Genomic DNA, 15,045 nt, shown 5'->3' on the forward strand with positions numbered 1-15,045 from the left:
ATTCCAGGAGCCTTTCTGAGCCATGGTGTATTGGTACACAAACTGCAAAAATAGACAGACATTTATTGTCTATTAAACCTCCAAGTGTTCCAAGATCTATAACAGAACGCAAATTCTGGAAAGCCCACGAATGGCAAAACTGGTTTTTGTACTATAGCTTGCCAGTTCTGAAGGGGATACTTCCACAGAAGTTTCATTCTCATTGGGCTTTACTCGTAGAGGGTATAAACATTCTTTTGGGCTGCAAGTTAAATGCTGAACTGATAAGTCATGCACATAAGGCATTAGTGTACATTGTTGGAGGTGTGCAGTCACTCTACGGGATAGAGCACATGACATTCAACATTCATTCACTTCTGCATTTAAGCAAAAGTGTTGAGCACTGGGGTCCGTTGTGGGCTCACTCAGCCTTTATGTTTGAAGATTTCAATGGCTATCTCTTGAAACAAGTAAAGAGTAGTCAAGCTGTACCACAACAGATATGCAAACGAGTGGCATTAGCCCGCGCTTTACCCCGATTAGCCAAGAAATCCCTGACAAATGCACCTGCAGTGGTAACAGATTTTTGTAATGAAATGAGAAATGCAAAGCAGCATGTGAAGAAGTTTAAGAGGTTTACTGAGGTGACTGCCCTTGGCTCACCAAACATAAGGCTAATAACACTCAGTGACCAAGCTGCTCTCCACACACTGAGAGACGTTCCCACAAACTTTGTGGTGAGTTATTACAGTAGAATTGGAGTAAACAGTGAAGTTGTTCATGGCTATACCTACAGTAAAACAAAAAAAAGAAACAACTCTGTAGTGCTTTTGAAGGATGGCAGTATTTTTAGAGTTTCACATTTTATTGACATGGGTGATCAGTGTTTATATGCAATAGGAAACTATGGTAATTGTACAGTGCAAACGTTAGCCAGAGGTTCTCTTATTCGAACTCACCTGAGCTACATGTCGACTGTACACTTTCCCACAGGCTTTCACAAGGCCATACATGCAACTAAAATAGTTAGACCATGTATGTATATTCAATGTCCTGTCTGATCTCGCTTACCTGGCCAACTCTCCGTTACAAAGGGTTAAGGCCCCCCTTTGGCTCCAACCGTAGTAACACGGGATTTACGGAGGTGACGGGGGCGCTTCAAGCTGGCGTCGAAAAGGATTCGTTTAGGTTCTCACCGCCCTAGTTTTAGAATGTCAGCCCCGACTTCCATTAGACTACACCCTTAAAGAGTAACCTTTGATGATTTAAGGATTTAAATCTAATCACACTCTTTTTACAGCGGCTCCTTTCCCTATGATCGGTTGCACTTAGAATGACCTAAATATGTTTTACTGTCCTTGTTAGAACCGTAAGGGCTTGTTTTATTTGTTTATGTAAGCCGAAATAACCTTTCAGGAATTTTTGGGAACGCAGCCGACATGTAGATGGAACTATTATCTATTCAATAAGGTATCTCTAAGTATGACTCAAATAGTGAGAGAAAAGTGTTAAAGCAGGAAAGTGAAGGTTGGGTTTAAGAAATCAATGATTAATGTGACCATACACATAAAAACTCTAAACTACTTCTTGTCTTTCTTGATTTATTACTTGATCAGTGTTCAAACCAATAGCAAAGCAAAATTTGTGCAATAATGAATATATGTTGATTAATGACAAAAAATAATGATTCACATCATAAATTCAAACAGAACAGAATCACATGTACTCACAATTTGTTGCTTCTTACTCCAGATCATCAATTGAAGAAACAAGAAAAAATAAAAAGAAAAGAAAAATCAAAAACCAAAAAGAAGGGCAAAAGCTTTGAAAAAGAATTATTCCTTTGCTGGGTGGTCACGACAGGTAGCTATTCTGTGATGAACCACCTGGGCCTAATTATCTTTGAGCTAAACTAGTAGCTCAAAGAAAATAATTGAGGAAGTTTACCATTTACTATCCCGGCTGTTTAATTTAATAAAACTGATCAAAACAAGGGGAACTATTATCTTCTAACAGCCAATCAAGACAATGTGTCTACCACAAATTACTCTTATTTTGATTGTTAGAATTACTTCCTCATTCAGCATGTAGGGGTAAATGGGGCACAGAGCCAAAAATGCCCTTCTCGGCAGAGAGAGAGCCTCGCTCTTTTTTGCACGCACGTTTCGTTTTGTCCCCGCCAATTTATACCCTCGGGATGCTGAACATAGCATGACTAAGCACAGATGAGTGTGTTCCAGTCAGTCTGTACCAAAGTTTGAACTGCTGGAGTTCTAAATGTCTGGTGCTTACTTCCTCTTTTCAGTTCCTCTTAAAAATGCGACCTTAACAGTTTTGCAAAACACATTTGTTGACAAGGTCTAATTTCTTATGCTGACAAAACATATATGATTTTAAAATAACCTGTACTTCCCATTTGTGAATAAAATCCCTTCAAAGCTTTTTACTCATAATACCCCACACCAATACTGATTAATATAAACATAAAAATTCAAACCAAACTCTAAACAAAATACATGTTTTGTTAAAACCACATCTTGCAATCTCATCGTGACATGTCAAAACTACATTTCATGTCACATCATAGTGACAGGACAAAAAGTCTTCACTCCCGTACTCCATTTAAGTATGTGTGTTATGACAAATGAGTGTGTGTTGTGTGTGTGCAACTGTGTTACCGTAAATGGATGTATATGTATGTGTTGTGTTTTATGCTGGCTGCTGGTTCACAAGTTTATTTACCAATTATGGGGCATGTTTAAACGCTAATGAAGTTGACACTATACCAAAGACATTTCAGACCAGTGTTGTGTGACATACCAGTTCTGTGTGACATATCGATTATCTCAAACAATCATTGCATCGTTGCATTCATTTGTTAATACATGGTACAGGTTCACCTCATTCATGTTAGTGACATCATCAATATTTTATTTTTTGGTGACATCTGCTCAGCCCTCAGCCCGTGTTATCCGTCACCCCCCACATGAGATATGAGATAGGGAACACACAAAAGCCGAGAGACAGGTCCCGTACCGACATTAGGCATCGCATTGAACACCAGATGAATAGTTCATCGCGCGATCCGAGTCATCAATCACCATGGGGCTGTGGTCAGCCCCTGAGATCCCCTCTCCCAGCTCGGAGAGATCGTAAACACGCACCAAGAGCCCGCTGCGACCATCAATGCGGTAGCCGACAGGGCCGCCAGGCGAGGGGGGGGCGGAGGCGCAGAGATCAGAGTCAAAGAGGCGCCTCAACACCTCGGACGCCGAGGTATTCTCATCGAGCGGAAGGGGCGATGGCGCAGGGAGAAGTCCTAAGCCACTTAGTGTCTCAGGGGAAGGGGAGGATACGAGCAATTCTGTTGGAGCAGCACCCGTACCCCCAGTCGGAGGCTCCCCAGCAGTTGGTTCGGGTGATGCAGGGGTGACCTCCCCATCGTGAGGGTCGTTTGGAACGAACTGTTCCACCGCAACCGGCGGATCCCGTTGAACAGCCCTTGGCCGGGCTGCAGGCGCCAAGGGGAGAGGTCCACCTCTCCACGGATTCCAGTCAGCGCGTGAACGCCGAGACGAGATCAGCAGGCATGTGCCATCATCAAGGTGCGTTGTAATGCAACGGGTGTCGTCTTTGAGCAGCCATGTAACGTGAAGCAGGGGGTAGGTGAACCCCAGACATGTCCCGAGGTTGTCGATGTATACCTCAGGATGCCGAGGCTCTCCTCGGGCCGACTGCAGTGTGCCGAAGGACTCAGAGACCACCGTATGGAAGTCGGATTGTGCCAAGTCACGTCGTATGTCAACTTCATTCTCGTTTTTAACATAGAGCCCCTCGCAGAAGAACCAATTGGAGTGGGAAGAGAGGGGGAAACAGCAGTTTCCCATCATCACGTCCCCCACCAGCCAAGCATATTTCACGTGGATTGTTCCACACAGGATACATCGTGGAGTAGGGTTCTAAAACAAAAACCAAAATTACTACTCAAAATAAAATCATAACAGAACAAATGAGCAACAGCAGGTCAAATGTAGCCTCTTTTTTTCCCCCAGGCTATTTATTTAATAAACTTTTTAATCATTGTTTTCTGTACTGTTCAGTTGGTGAACCCCTCTTCTTCCAGATTGGTGGATCGTTACAGACACATCATGAGGGATTCTGGCTGGTTCAAGCGACCTCTCAGTTCTGGATGACAGTGAAGCAACAGAGAGAATCGGCTCTCTGTTGACATCACTCTCTCCCCGGGGTGGAACGACAACAAAACAAAAACAAAAAACTGCATAACTCATAAACCACATAATTAATACTAATTGATCGACAATGTCAAACCACAGGATAATGGAAATAAATCCCCAAGTTATCCCCCACATTATGAATCTGATGGTTCCAACAATCCAAACTTTCTAAATGCATGTCCCTCCCCAATTTGCAGCAAAGCATCAGGTCGATCAGGCATAATTTTTGGATATTCAGTTTGTGTAAGCCCATAATCATTCACCCATTTAAGACAAGGTTGTTTGTCAGCTTGCATTCGTCTTTCCCATATTTTGGTATTAGGTGATTTGTCCCAAAGGGCTCCTTCAGGAATACTAAAATTTGCATAAGGATATTTATTTTTGCAAAACTCACCCCAATTTGGCACTGATCCACAATTTTCGCGGGCCAGCTGAATCAAACAGGATGTTTTTTCGGAATTGCAATTCATCATCCAAGGCCTGGGGCCAAAATATAAATATGGTGACCACAGCGACGTACCTGGATAAGTATCTTGTTCTTTAGAATACACTGTGGCCAAATATTGACACTTAATCCAATAGTTAGATGACATATTAAGGCAAGGCAGAACCCATTTTTTTTCCATTTCCCAGCTTTGAAAGCCCCACCAGGTCCTGGCGAGATCACGAGTGCGAAATTCTTTCCAAGCCTGCAAAACACCTTTTACAGTATTATTCACAAGTAACCCTGAACAATTATGCACCCATTTTGTTCCTATCAATTTGTCCACTTTATATAATGGGCATCTGGGCGAATTGCCAACAGACCATTCTTTTATATTTAGGTCAAAATATATTCTCTCTACCACACATTTATCAATATTATCAAAATCTTTTTGTGGCACTGAAAACAAATCATCTGGTGTGGGTATCAATTGAGTCTAAAACATTTCCCTCATAGGTTTCAATTGAAACAAATTATCATGATTTGGGATCGGGTGACTATAATGCACTTTCAACAAATTCTCCCACAACCAAAGGAGCGTATCGTTAATCCAGTGTTCATAGTCAACGATCGAAACTCTTTTGACAGTTAACGTTTCATAAAACAAATTATTTGTCATGTATGTGTTCGATGAAGGACCACATACATGATAATTTAACTCGCAAGAATTCATAACATTCCAATAACAGGGTTTTAACTTCGTCTGAGCTAAGGCACACTCATTTTGTATGGAGAGAAATTTGTGTCTTTATTTTCAATCAAACAAAAAAGGAATTTGCAATCAAAAAAAAATTTCAATCAAAAAAAAAGGGGATTTGCAATCAAAAAAAAAATTCAATCAAACAAAAAGGGGATTTGCAACCTCAAATAAATTTTAATCAAACAAAAAAGGGTTTTTATATAAAATAAAAATTTGCAAACAAAAAAACCCATTTCAAACATGGATTTGTATTTTAATAAAATCTTTTGCAAGTATTTTTTTCGTTTTGTTTGCGAATCTGTTTTTTGGTTGCGAATCTGTTTTTTGGTTGCGGATCTGTTTTTTGATTGAAACCTGTTTTTTGGTTGCGAATTTTTTTCTGTGTTGTGTGGGCGGGGTCCTCCGTTCAACCGATGATAGAAGCCTTGTCATTGGTCAGCTTGGAAGCCGCTGCGACAACATTCATTGGTCAGATAGGAATGGGGGTGTGACAATGTTCGTCTGACTATTTCCTGGTTCATTTTGTCCAGTCGCCGCCAGCATCGAGGTAAATATGACACCCCCCCCCCACTTCTAGTTTTCCGTTTTGTTTATCTGACATTTATCTAAAAGCAACCCTTGATCTATCGTTTATCCGGTGATTTGTTCTAACCATTACAATTAACGTAATCACTCACTCAGCATTGCTTAGCCATGTTAGCTAGCTGGGTAACTGATGGTCCGATACAGAGTCAGTCATGAAGCTATGTTGTTGGCAGTCAAAACACAAATATACGGCTAATTTGGGATAGCTGTTAGGATGAAGTTTTGTTTTTTGTTTTTTTATACTCATAAAGAAACCTTTGCATTTGTTTCACATACAGGCAGGGCTGGGAATCGAATTTATTTACACTAGCTGCTTCCCCTAAATCTTGGATTAAATTCGTGATAATTCTGTGATTATTATTTATTGGTCCTGGTTGTTTACTGTACGAGTCAGGTTGAAAAAGAGGGGGAACTCATGCACCGTCAAAGCGGTGACACTGCTACTACTAGGATCCAGGCCACGTAACCGTTTGATTTTGGTTAGTCTAGTCATGAATCGTGATGTTTTGTTGGTACGAGAAACGGCCCAAATAAACGGCCTGCTGAGATAGCTGTTATTATGCTTATTCATGATTATTTTATTACATTACATCATTACATTAATAAAATGCTAATTATTAATCACTTATGAGAAGTTCTGGTCATTGAAATAAGTAGCCTCTGCTACATTTATTATGTCTTGGGTGTTTGAAATACAGAGGAAATGACAGATTACGTAATATAAATACATTTAGTTCCTGTGATTGTTTCATTGTAGTTTTCCTATTTCAATAATGTTCAAAACATGTGTCAAACATAACTTTGTCAGAATTTTTTTTTTTTACATGTTTGGTACTTAATTCAAGCACACTTTTCTTTACTTTTTAGATGCAGAAGATGAAGTTGGTGGTTGGTCACCTCTCTTCATGAGGTGATGCTGTGGATAACTGAGCAGGGCCACAAGCACCTGCTTATGTCAGACAGAGAGCAATTTAAAATATCAATAAACTTTGACCACAATTGTGAGGTACAAATGCCAGGTCACACATTATGTTACCCCCTGCACAAACACCATTACATTTCCAACTGCTCATATGAGTGATTACCATTCCTTTAAATCACATCTACTGACTGCTATCACCTTTGATGCCAGATTTGACACAGTGTAATTGAAAGGGCAAAAAAAAAAAAAAAATCACATCCATTTCATTTTTTTTGAGTAATTACAGGCTGTTCCTACCAAAATGTTTGTTTTAAGTTTAACAGTTCATTTTCTGAGCTTTCTTGATTTCTTGTTGGCAGGCCAATCATTTCTTGAGAAAAATGTCTGTATAAAATCTATAAAATGCTGAATAATTGACTGGTTGTTAGTTCATATGCATGCTTTTTTTTATGAAATAAAAGTCAAACTGTTTTACACAGGAATTTATTTTCATTTTTTACATAAATTTAAATGACCCTTTGGGCCGCGAGACACTAGCACTAGAAGCAACATTGAGAGTCTGCAAATAAATGACGCGACCAAAACTCAAGGACTCCTTGTTTGGATTGATTTGCCGTAAAGCAACAAATCTTTCCTCAGGTAAACGACAGTGGATGTCAGGTATAACGATCCCGTGTTCACCGTGATGGTCCAAGGGTAGTGTCTCTTCAGCTTGCTGGATCTGTAATATCAAATACATTAATGAAAGCTACAGTAACTCCAAGAACTTTTACTCATATAAAGTTTTTTCCTCTGGTTATGTACGCTTTTACCAGCAATAAAACTGCCCTGGCCTGCTCCTCTTACAGTAAACATGCATCTCGCTATGTCTACATTTTCTACCCCTTGGTCTGCTCGCACTCTAAAAGAAAAAATCTAGTCAGTGTAATTGCAAAAGTACACCTACAACTCAGATTCCCCTTCTGTTTCAATCTGACTCATACAGTAAACAACCAGGACCAATAAATAATAATCACAGAATTATCACGAATTTAATCTCTACTTCAAACATCCAAGATTTAGGGGAAGCAGCTAGTGTAAATAAATTCGATTCCCATCCCCTGCCTGTATGTGAAACAAATGCAAAGGTTTCTTTATGAGTATAAAAAAAAACAACAAAACTTCATCCTAACAGCTATCCCAAATTAGCCGTATATTTGTGTTTTGACTGCCAACAACAGAGCTTCATGACCAGTGTTGCCGGTAACGCGTTACGCGTTAATCAAAAAAGTTGCTTTCTAAAGTAACTAATAGTCTAATGCGTTACTTTATTCTACAAAGTAGTCTGATTAAAGTTACTGTCCAGAGAATCAATGCGTTACTCCACATTTTCATGAAGAAGGCAAACTATCTCACTGTTGTAATAGTCACAAACAACTACTGCTAACTACGAAGATGAGGCAGAAGTCATTGATCACCACACTGAATTCAGCCATGGTCTGGTCATGAATGGTTTGCACATTCAAAACAAAAGTGATGATACTTTTACTACTAGTTTTATTAACCAACAGGCACACAACACAACAAAAAAAGTGTGCATTATGGACCATAAAAGTGGTAAAAAAAATAATTTATTTCCATCCTCAACTGGTCCGTGAAGCATTATGGGATGAGGTCGTCTCCGCCCTCTCGCCAGGGGGAGTGACGTCAGACAAGTTACGTTTTCAGTAGAGGTGGAACAAAAAAACGATTCGACCGAACCATCGTTCGTCAAGGGGAGCTAAACGACCGTATCGGTTGCGAGTGAGGCTTTATGGTTTTCATAACAATAGCAAGAGTTCTGCGCCGTGCTCTACTTGTTTTGTTTACATTTCAGTAGCATCACCATTCAAGCTACTTCCGTGTTTCCGTGCTCGCGACACGGCGCGCGCGCGCGCAACGAGTGACAACATACCGAGTCCTTACAGGATACTCGCATCGCGATATAAACCCGTGGGAATTAAAACGTTTCCGTGATTTCCGCTCCTTGATTTATTTAAATTATAATTATTAGTGTCTTCTTGATAATTCGGCGTCAGTGCCGCGCATAACAACACGCGCGATTATCCGTAAGGAGTGAATTTAACGTGTTTGACAGATTGACAGCTGGCGACACACGCACGCGCAACTTCCGGTGACGTGCCACTCATTGACAAAGTTTACGTTAGCGGCGTCTTGCTAACAACTTTGCTTGCCAAGTGCTACGATTTTAAAACTTGTGCAAGGTATTTAAACGCTCGTTTTAAGACACATTCTGTGTCACTCACGAGCGACGGAGTTGTTTTGTCTATGCGGTAAAGTCATAAAACTTTATTGATCGAACAAAAGTACGACTCTATACTACACACAGGAGCCTCGTTGCGTTTTAAACGCTGACGGCGTCCTCCTGTGGCTATTCACGGTACCGCAGCCGAGGAACTTTTGCCAACAAAATTAAAACGCTTGATAACTTTAATTATTGACATGATTGAAGAGTTTGTTTAAATAATTAACCACCGTTTTCAAGTACTTAATTTTGTTTTAATTAAAAGCAACACTCAACCAGTAGTGTATAGCTTTTCTCGTTGTGTTAAGAGTGTTTACCCAATTTTTAGGCACTTTTGGAAACCTCTATTGAATTAAATGTAATTTTAATTTAATGTGACTGTCCTTAGTAGACTTTTGTTTCCTAAAACCTGTAACCTCAAATGTATGCTGTGGTTAATAGTAATTTAGCAGACTAAATTGCTTAACACAATACTTTGTTGAGGGTCTTCAATTATTTAATGCATTGCCATTTAAAATAATTGGTAACATATTTGGATACCATCCTTTAATCTGTGCCTTAATAAATTTTGGTAAAATATTTTGAATCAACTAATTGAGCCCAAAAAGCTCATCTTTAAGCATTTTCAGCATTGTCTAATTGGCTAACAATTAGTCCTTCCAAATTGAGTAAAGTGAGCTTACGCATATCTTTGATATCATAACGCTACTTTTAACAATGGATGCTCTGGAAAATGCCCTTGCGACCGTGACTAACAATCTCATTCCAGGCTATGCCGACGCGACAGCCAGCGCTAGCGCAGAGATTCTTGACACCAACATTGCGCAACTCGTTTGCGACGCTCAACAAGGGTCGTTAACCCACGAAGATATGGCACAAATCCTCAGCCGACTAATGGTGAATTTAGTGGCTCGGTGGAAATTGAGTGACCATGAGCTTGAACAAGTGAAAAGCGTTCTGACAGCAGAACAGCAAATTCACGCCCAAGTTAGCAGCAAGCTAACCGAGTTGGAAGCATGGTTGCATGAATCTGACCGCGTGGACTTGGGAAACCAAGTTACAAAATTGACACAGGAACTCAAAGTGAGTACACGAACTGCCCGCACGCATGAACAAAATTGGCATAATGCCACATCTGAAATTCGTGAGCTAAAAGAATGCATTGCAGAACTATCAAATCAGCACATTGAAGCCCATTGGATTGATCTCCAAACTGAGCGTGAATTTGACAAGTACTTGCTAGCTCTCGCGAATGATGAAATTGCGGAATTAACTCAAAAGATTAGACTTTTGAAAAATGAACGCATTGAAGGAAAAAGGCAGACGTTTCGTTTGAAATCTGAGTTGATGGCAATGGAAGAAAAACTCCGGCGATTGCAGCATCCATCCTTCAACACTGGCCGGGATGACGAGTCATCCCATGCTGAACCGAAATTACAGCAAGTCCCACAAGGTAACACCAGGTGTCCATTGACGCCGTCCCAAACCACTGCTTTGGAGGTCCCCGTTCAGGACCTGTCTCAGGTGAACTCTCCTTTGCATTTTGATCCACTTGTGGTGCACGCACCTGTTCCTTTGTCAGACGCTGCCACGTTGTCCGATGTGCAGCAGACTTCTGCTGCAAATCTTGGACCTGCTTCTCAGCCACCTGTGCCACTTCCGGTTCCCACTCGCTCCATGGCAAGCACGTCTCCAAGTGCCGCTCAACACACGCGGGGGCCCCCTCCCTCTGCAGTGTCACTGAGAGGAGCAAGCTCACCTGTCTCTGTGCTTCCACCAAGAAGCACACTTCTTGTTTTGGCACCCCCGCTAGGCGCCACGCCTTCTTGTGCGTCTCCAGTTGCTGCCAACCTTCCTTCTCCTGCTCAACAAGCAGATGCTTCTTCACCTCATCATGTGGCGCAACCAGGCATGTCTACAAAAGAGTTAGACACGATTGCCAAGCACATTCAGAAATTTCAGCCAAAACAAGATTGCTCTGATAACACTTCTGTGTACCTCAAAGACCTTGATTTTCATTTGAGGAGATTCCCACAGGCAACAACGGAAGACAAGATTTACCTCATGAAATTGACGTCAACTCGAGAAGTAAGTGATTGGATCGACCGCCAGCCGATCCACATCTTGAATGATTATCGAGCACTGTGTCACGCATTGTCTCGTGAATTTGATGCCCCAGTATCAGCAATGAGCTTTCTTGCTGCCTGGTCAGTAAAACAAGGCCGAAAGGAATCACCCAGCCTGTATTATAGTCGCCTGCGCAAGGCATACTTTGGGCATCGTAACGAACCCAACATGGAAGAACAGGTAGAATTCAAAACACTCTTTCTGAACAACCTCCACCCAAACACAAGCCGCCTCTTGGGCGTGACAACTTGTCCTCGCACGCTAAGTAACCTAGAGCTACGTGAACTTGCATCCAAGGCCTTTGTGTTTTTACGCGAAAACGCTGCTAAATCAGTGGAATCCTCTGTTTACCATGTTGCAGGTGGTTCAGACGAGGTCGAACGACAGTCCGAATCACAGCAAAGCGACGATGACATCGCCGCTTCCCCATCAAATCCTGCACAACGGCCTCAAAATGGTTCTCATCAGAAGCACCAGTACGGCCGCAGTGCACCTGCGCGGTTGAGTCATAGCTCCAGCCGTGGTTGTGAACGGGAGAAACCCTTTGCGAAAACAAAACCTCGCAAAAAGAAACCTCCCCGCACAAATAGTCCTCAGGAGCCCCCATCCACGTCAGGTGACTCCTCAATTGACAGCAACATCTGGACAAAAGTTCTTGATGGGCTGCGCAAATTGTCCAACGACAGTCAGCTGACAGCCATCAATGAGCCAGAGGTGTCGGACAACACCGTTCTTTCAGTCCAACTGGATCCAGCACCTTCTTTGCCTTCTGCCAGTTCACCTGTTACCGAGTCGAATCAACCATTCAAACAGGTCTTAGGTAACCTCAAGATTAAAGGTGCATCGCGTAAGTTCTATTTGAGGACGACACTTGAACAAACATTAGACTATGACGCTTTGGTTGATCCTGGCGCTGACATTACAGTAATGTCCAACACGCTCTTCAACCAACTTCAAGCCATGCTGAAGAACAGTGGCCGGACGCTCCGCGTCAACCACTGCTCATTGGAGATCGGTGCATTTGCACTGACTAACACCCATCTGGACTCCATGGCAACGTTACACTGGACGATTGGACCACACAAATTGGTCCACCCTAGGAGGCGCTTTCACACCAAAAAGCCCAGGAACTTTGAGTTCATGGTAGAGTCAGTTCCGGGTCCGAAGAACTTGTGAGCGGCCCACGAGTTTGCGTTCACACGGCATGAAAGCAGGCAGGGTAGTTTATTCAAATGAGACTGATGACGTATGTCAGGGGAGGAAAAAAAACAGCACTACCCCGCCTGTCCAGCAAGTGGCGGTACCGGTAAAACTGAATGACAAACAACCAGTGTGACGTTGAAAAACGCGACCTTTGATCCTCCATCGCCATTTGTTATAATACAAGGCATATAATCTTTTCGTTTTCCTTGTCATGTTGTACAGAGTTGTGTTTGCAGCAATTAGAACTTCACGGGAAAGGTTGATGAGAACCATTGGGACCCGCCGTATTACCACATCAAGATGAGAAATGGGCAGGACTTGCTCACTTGGAAAGACAGTCAAACCTGCAAGCACGAAGACGTGCACTGGTAAGGTTTAAACACAATTATACGAAATTTATTTCACATCGGAATTAAGCTGTAACATGTAACGGAGCTCCCCTTGCAAGGTGGAGAACACGAAAAAAAAAATGAAGTTACAGAGTGTATTAGTGCCTTAAACACAACGTATGACTGGCGCGTTCAGTTGCACGTCTACTTGCGTGTGTCCCCGCGCGTCGGTCGTTTGTGGATATGTTGTCGTACTTTCTGCCATGAAAAGGGCAATCGCTGGAAACTGGTGTTTCCTGCCTAGTTCTCGTGCAATTCACGGCAAAATAGGGCTTGATGGCGAGTTGCTGTTCACGCTACATGTACGCTGCGTATTTCATAATACCGTTGGACCTGGACGTATTGTTAGTCTGTCCGCATTTTTTTTTTTTTTTTTTTCTGTTAAACACATGATTGACCGATCCAAAGTGTTGAAATGGCTTGCTTTCTTTGACGATGCACGAATGTTAGAACAAAGGTGCCGGGATTTTGGGAAAAGTGCTGATTTTGGAAGTGTCAGATTGCCACCTCAAGCCAGTGGTTTATCATAGGGCCATAAATTGGTGCATATTCCGCTATTTTAAGGTATTCTGTCATGTAAATCACAAGGCTGTTGCACAAAAGTAATTAATGTAGATATTAACATTTATTAATTTTTTGTGTTTCTGTTTCAGATTTGCCACTTCTACCAATCTGGGTGTGTTCCGCGCAGGGAGTGGAAGAACATCAGAACCTCTGAATGGTGGGACGCTGTAATTATGTTTGCATTACTGTTTGTCAAAAATAAAAACATTAAAAAGAATTCATTGAGCATAAGTTTTTATTCGTGTGGAAAAAAAAACAGAACCACAAAAGTGATATGAAAACAAAAGCATTTATTACTTATGCATTTGGCTTATTTGTGTCCACAAGTCTGTTTTGGACTGCCAGGAAGCCCATTTGGAACTCTCTGTCGTGCCTTTGTTCAACCAGCTCATGTGCCACGTGTTGATCTTCCTTGCGCTCCTCGCTTCTGAGGTCAACTTCCTCCTTGTGCTGCTCGCGTCTGAGTTCAAGGTCCTCCTTGTGCAACTGCATTTCTTCTAAGAACGTTGCACTCGTGGACTCCCCCTTCTTTTCATCAAATTGGTGCAGGTATTCCAAAAATAGGTGGTCTCGGTCCCGTGTCCGCTAACCTATAGGGATGTAAATGTACAATGAGTGACAGTAAATACTTTTGATGAGCTTCCAGTTACATGACTTTGAACTTATTGGAACTTGACAAAGGGGCAGGAAACTCTGTTCGAGTGGCGCAGTTTCTGCTTGTGGACGGACCATCCTCGCTTGTACCTTCCTAACGCGTCGACTTAAACCAGGGGTGGCGAGATCCGGTCCTCGAGGGCCGCAGTCCTGCTGGTTTTGGATATTTCCCTTCAACACAGCTGATTCATGATCAGCTCATCAGCAAGCTCTGCAGAAACCTGATAACGAGCCTGTTAATTGGAATCAGCTGCACTTCGAGTAGGGAAATCTGCAAAACCTGCAGGACACCGGCCCTCGAGGACCGCAGTTTGCCACCCCTGACTTAAACGGTTTCAACAGATTCGTGCTATGAGTAAGAGTACAGTACAATGATTTAGGTAGGGGTAAAACACGGCACTCACGTTAATGTACTTTCATTTTTCATAGTTACAGAACAGAATATGCCACACTACATTGCCAAATATGGCGGCATGCACTTGAAGCTTTTTTAGGCAATACACACTAGAAAATTGCAGGAATGTAACTCTGTCCTCGCACATAACTTCCAGCATTGCAATTGCAGAGTCCTTTGTTTTACCGGTTGTACACCCCATCCGGTGGCCGAGAATGACGTCCAGTCTTTCGTACCATTTATTAATTTTGCGGTCATTTCCGCTTCGGCTGTTGTGGTCCTTGAGTTTTTTATAGTCCTGTTTGAGTTTCTTGAGTTTTTCCCTTACCTGCCTTTGTGTGTGGAAAATGCTAAGCTCTTCTAGCTTCGCGGTTATCAATTGATAGACTTTATCGTTTCTTGTGGCACTTTCAAATTGTCGTTGGGTCTCCTCGTCCCCGTAAATGCTCAGGAGAGCCTGCACTTCTTCGTCCGTCCACCTATCGTTTTTTTAAAATCCTTCCATTTCCAAAACGTTTGGGGGGG

At 42.1% G+C, this 15,045-nt stretch overlaps 1 protein-coding gene and 1 long non-coding RNA gene across 2 annotated transcripts; both read left to right on the top strand.

Moving 5' to 3' along the window:
- Positions 1 to 6,221: 6,221 nt before the first annotated feature.
- Positions 6,222 to 7,381, top strand: LOC144006468 (uncharacterized). Its single transcript, XR_013279837.1, has 2 exons — positions 6,222 to 6,462; positions 6,851 to 7,381. It is a non-coding gene; the product is annotated as an uncharacterized LOC144006468 (long non-coding RNA).
- A 2,480-nt stretch (positions 7,382 to 9,861) lies between these two features.
- On the top strand, positions 9,862 to 14,220 carry LOC144006779 (uncharacterized). The gene is made up of 2 exons (XM_077505815.1): positions 9,862 to 12,887; positions 13,562 to 14,220. Exon 1 carries the CDS (start codon positions 9,907 to 9,909, stop codon positions 12,490 to 12,492), a length of 2,586 nt encoding a protein of 861 aa, XP_077361941.1. The 5' UTR covers positions 9,862 to 9,906; the 3' UTR covers positions 12,493 to 12,887; positions 13,562 to 14,220.
- The last annotated feature ends 825 nt before the right edge of the window (positions 14,221 to 15,045 follow it).

Source organism: Festucalex cinctus, chromosome 18 (assembly GCF_051991245.1).
Source record: "Festucalex cinctus isolate MCC-2025b chromosome 18, RoL_Fcin_1.0, whole genome shotgun sequence".
Taxonomy (NCBI): domain Eukaryota; kingdom Metazoa; phylum Chordata; class Actinopteri; order Syngnathiformes; family Syngnathidae; genus Festucalex; species Festucalex cinctus.

Excerpts from the sequence above, each read along its gene's own strand:
- LOC144006779 (XM_077505815.1), top strand. The coding sequence starts at position 9,907 with ATGGATGCTCTGGAAAATGCCCTTGCGACCGTGACTAACAATCTCATT.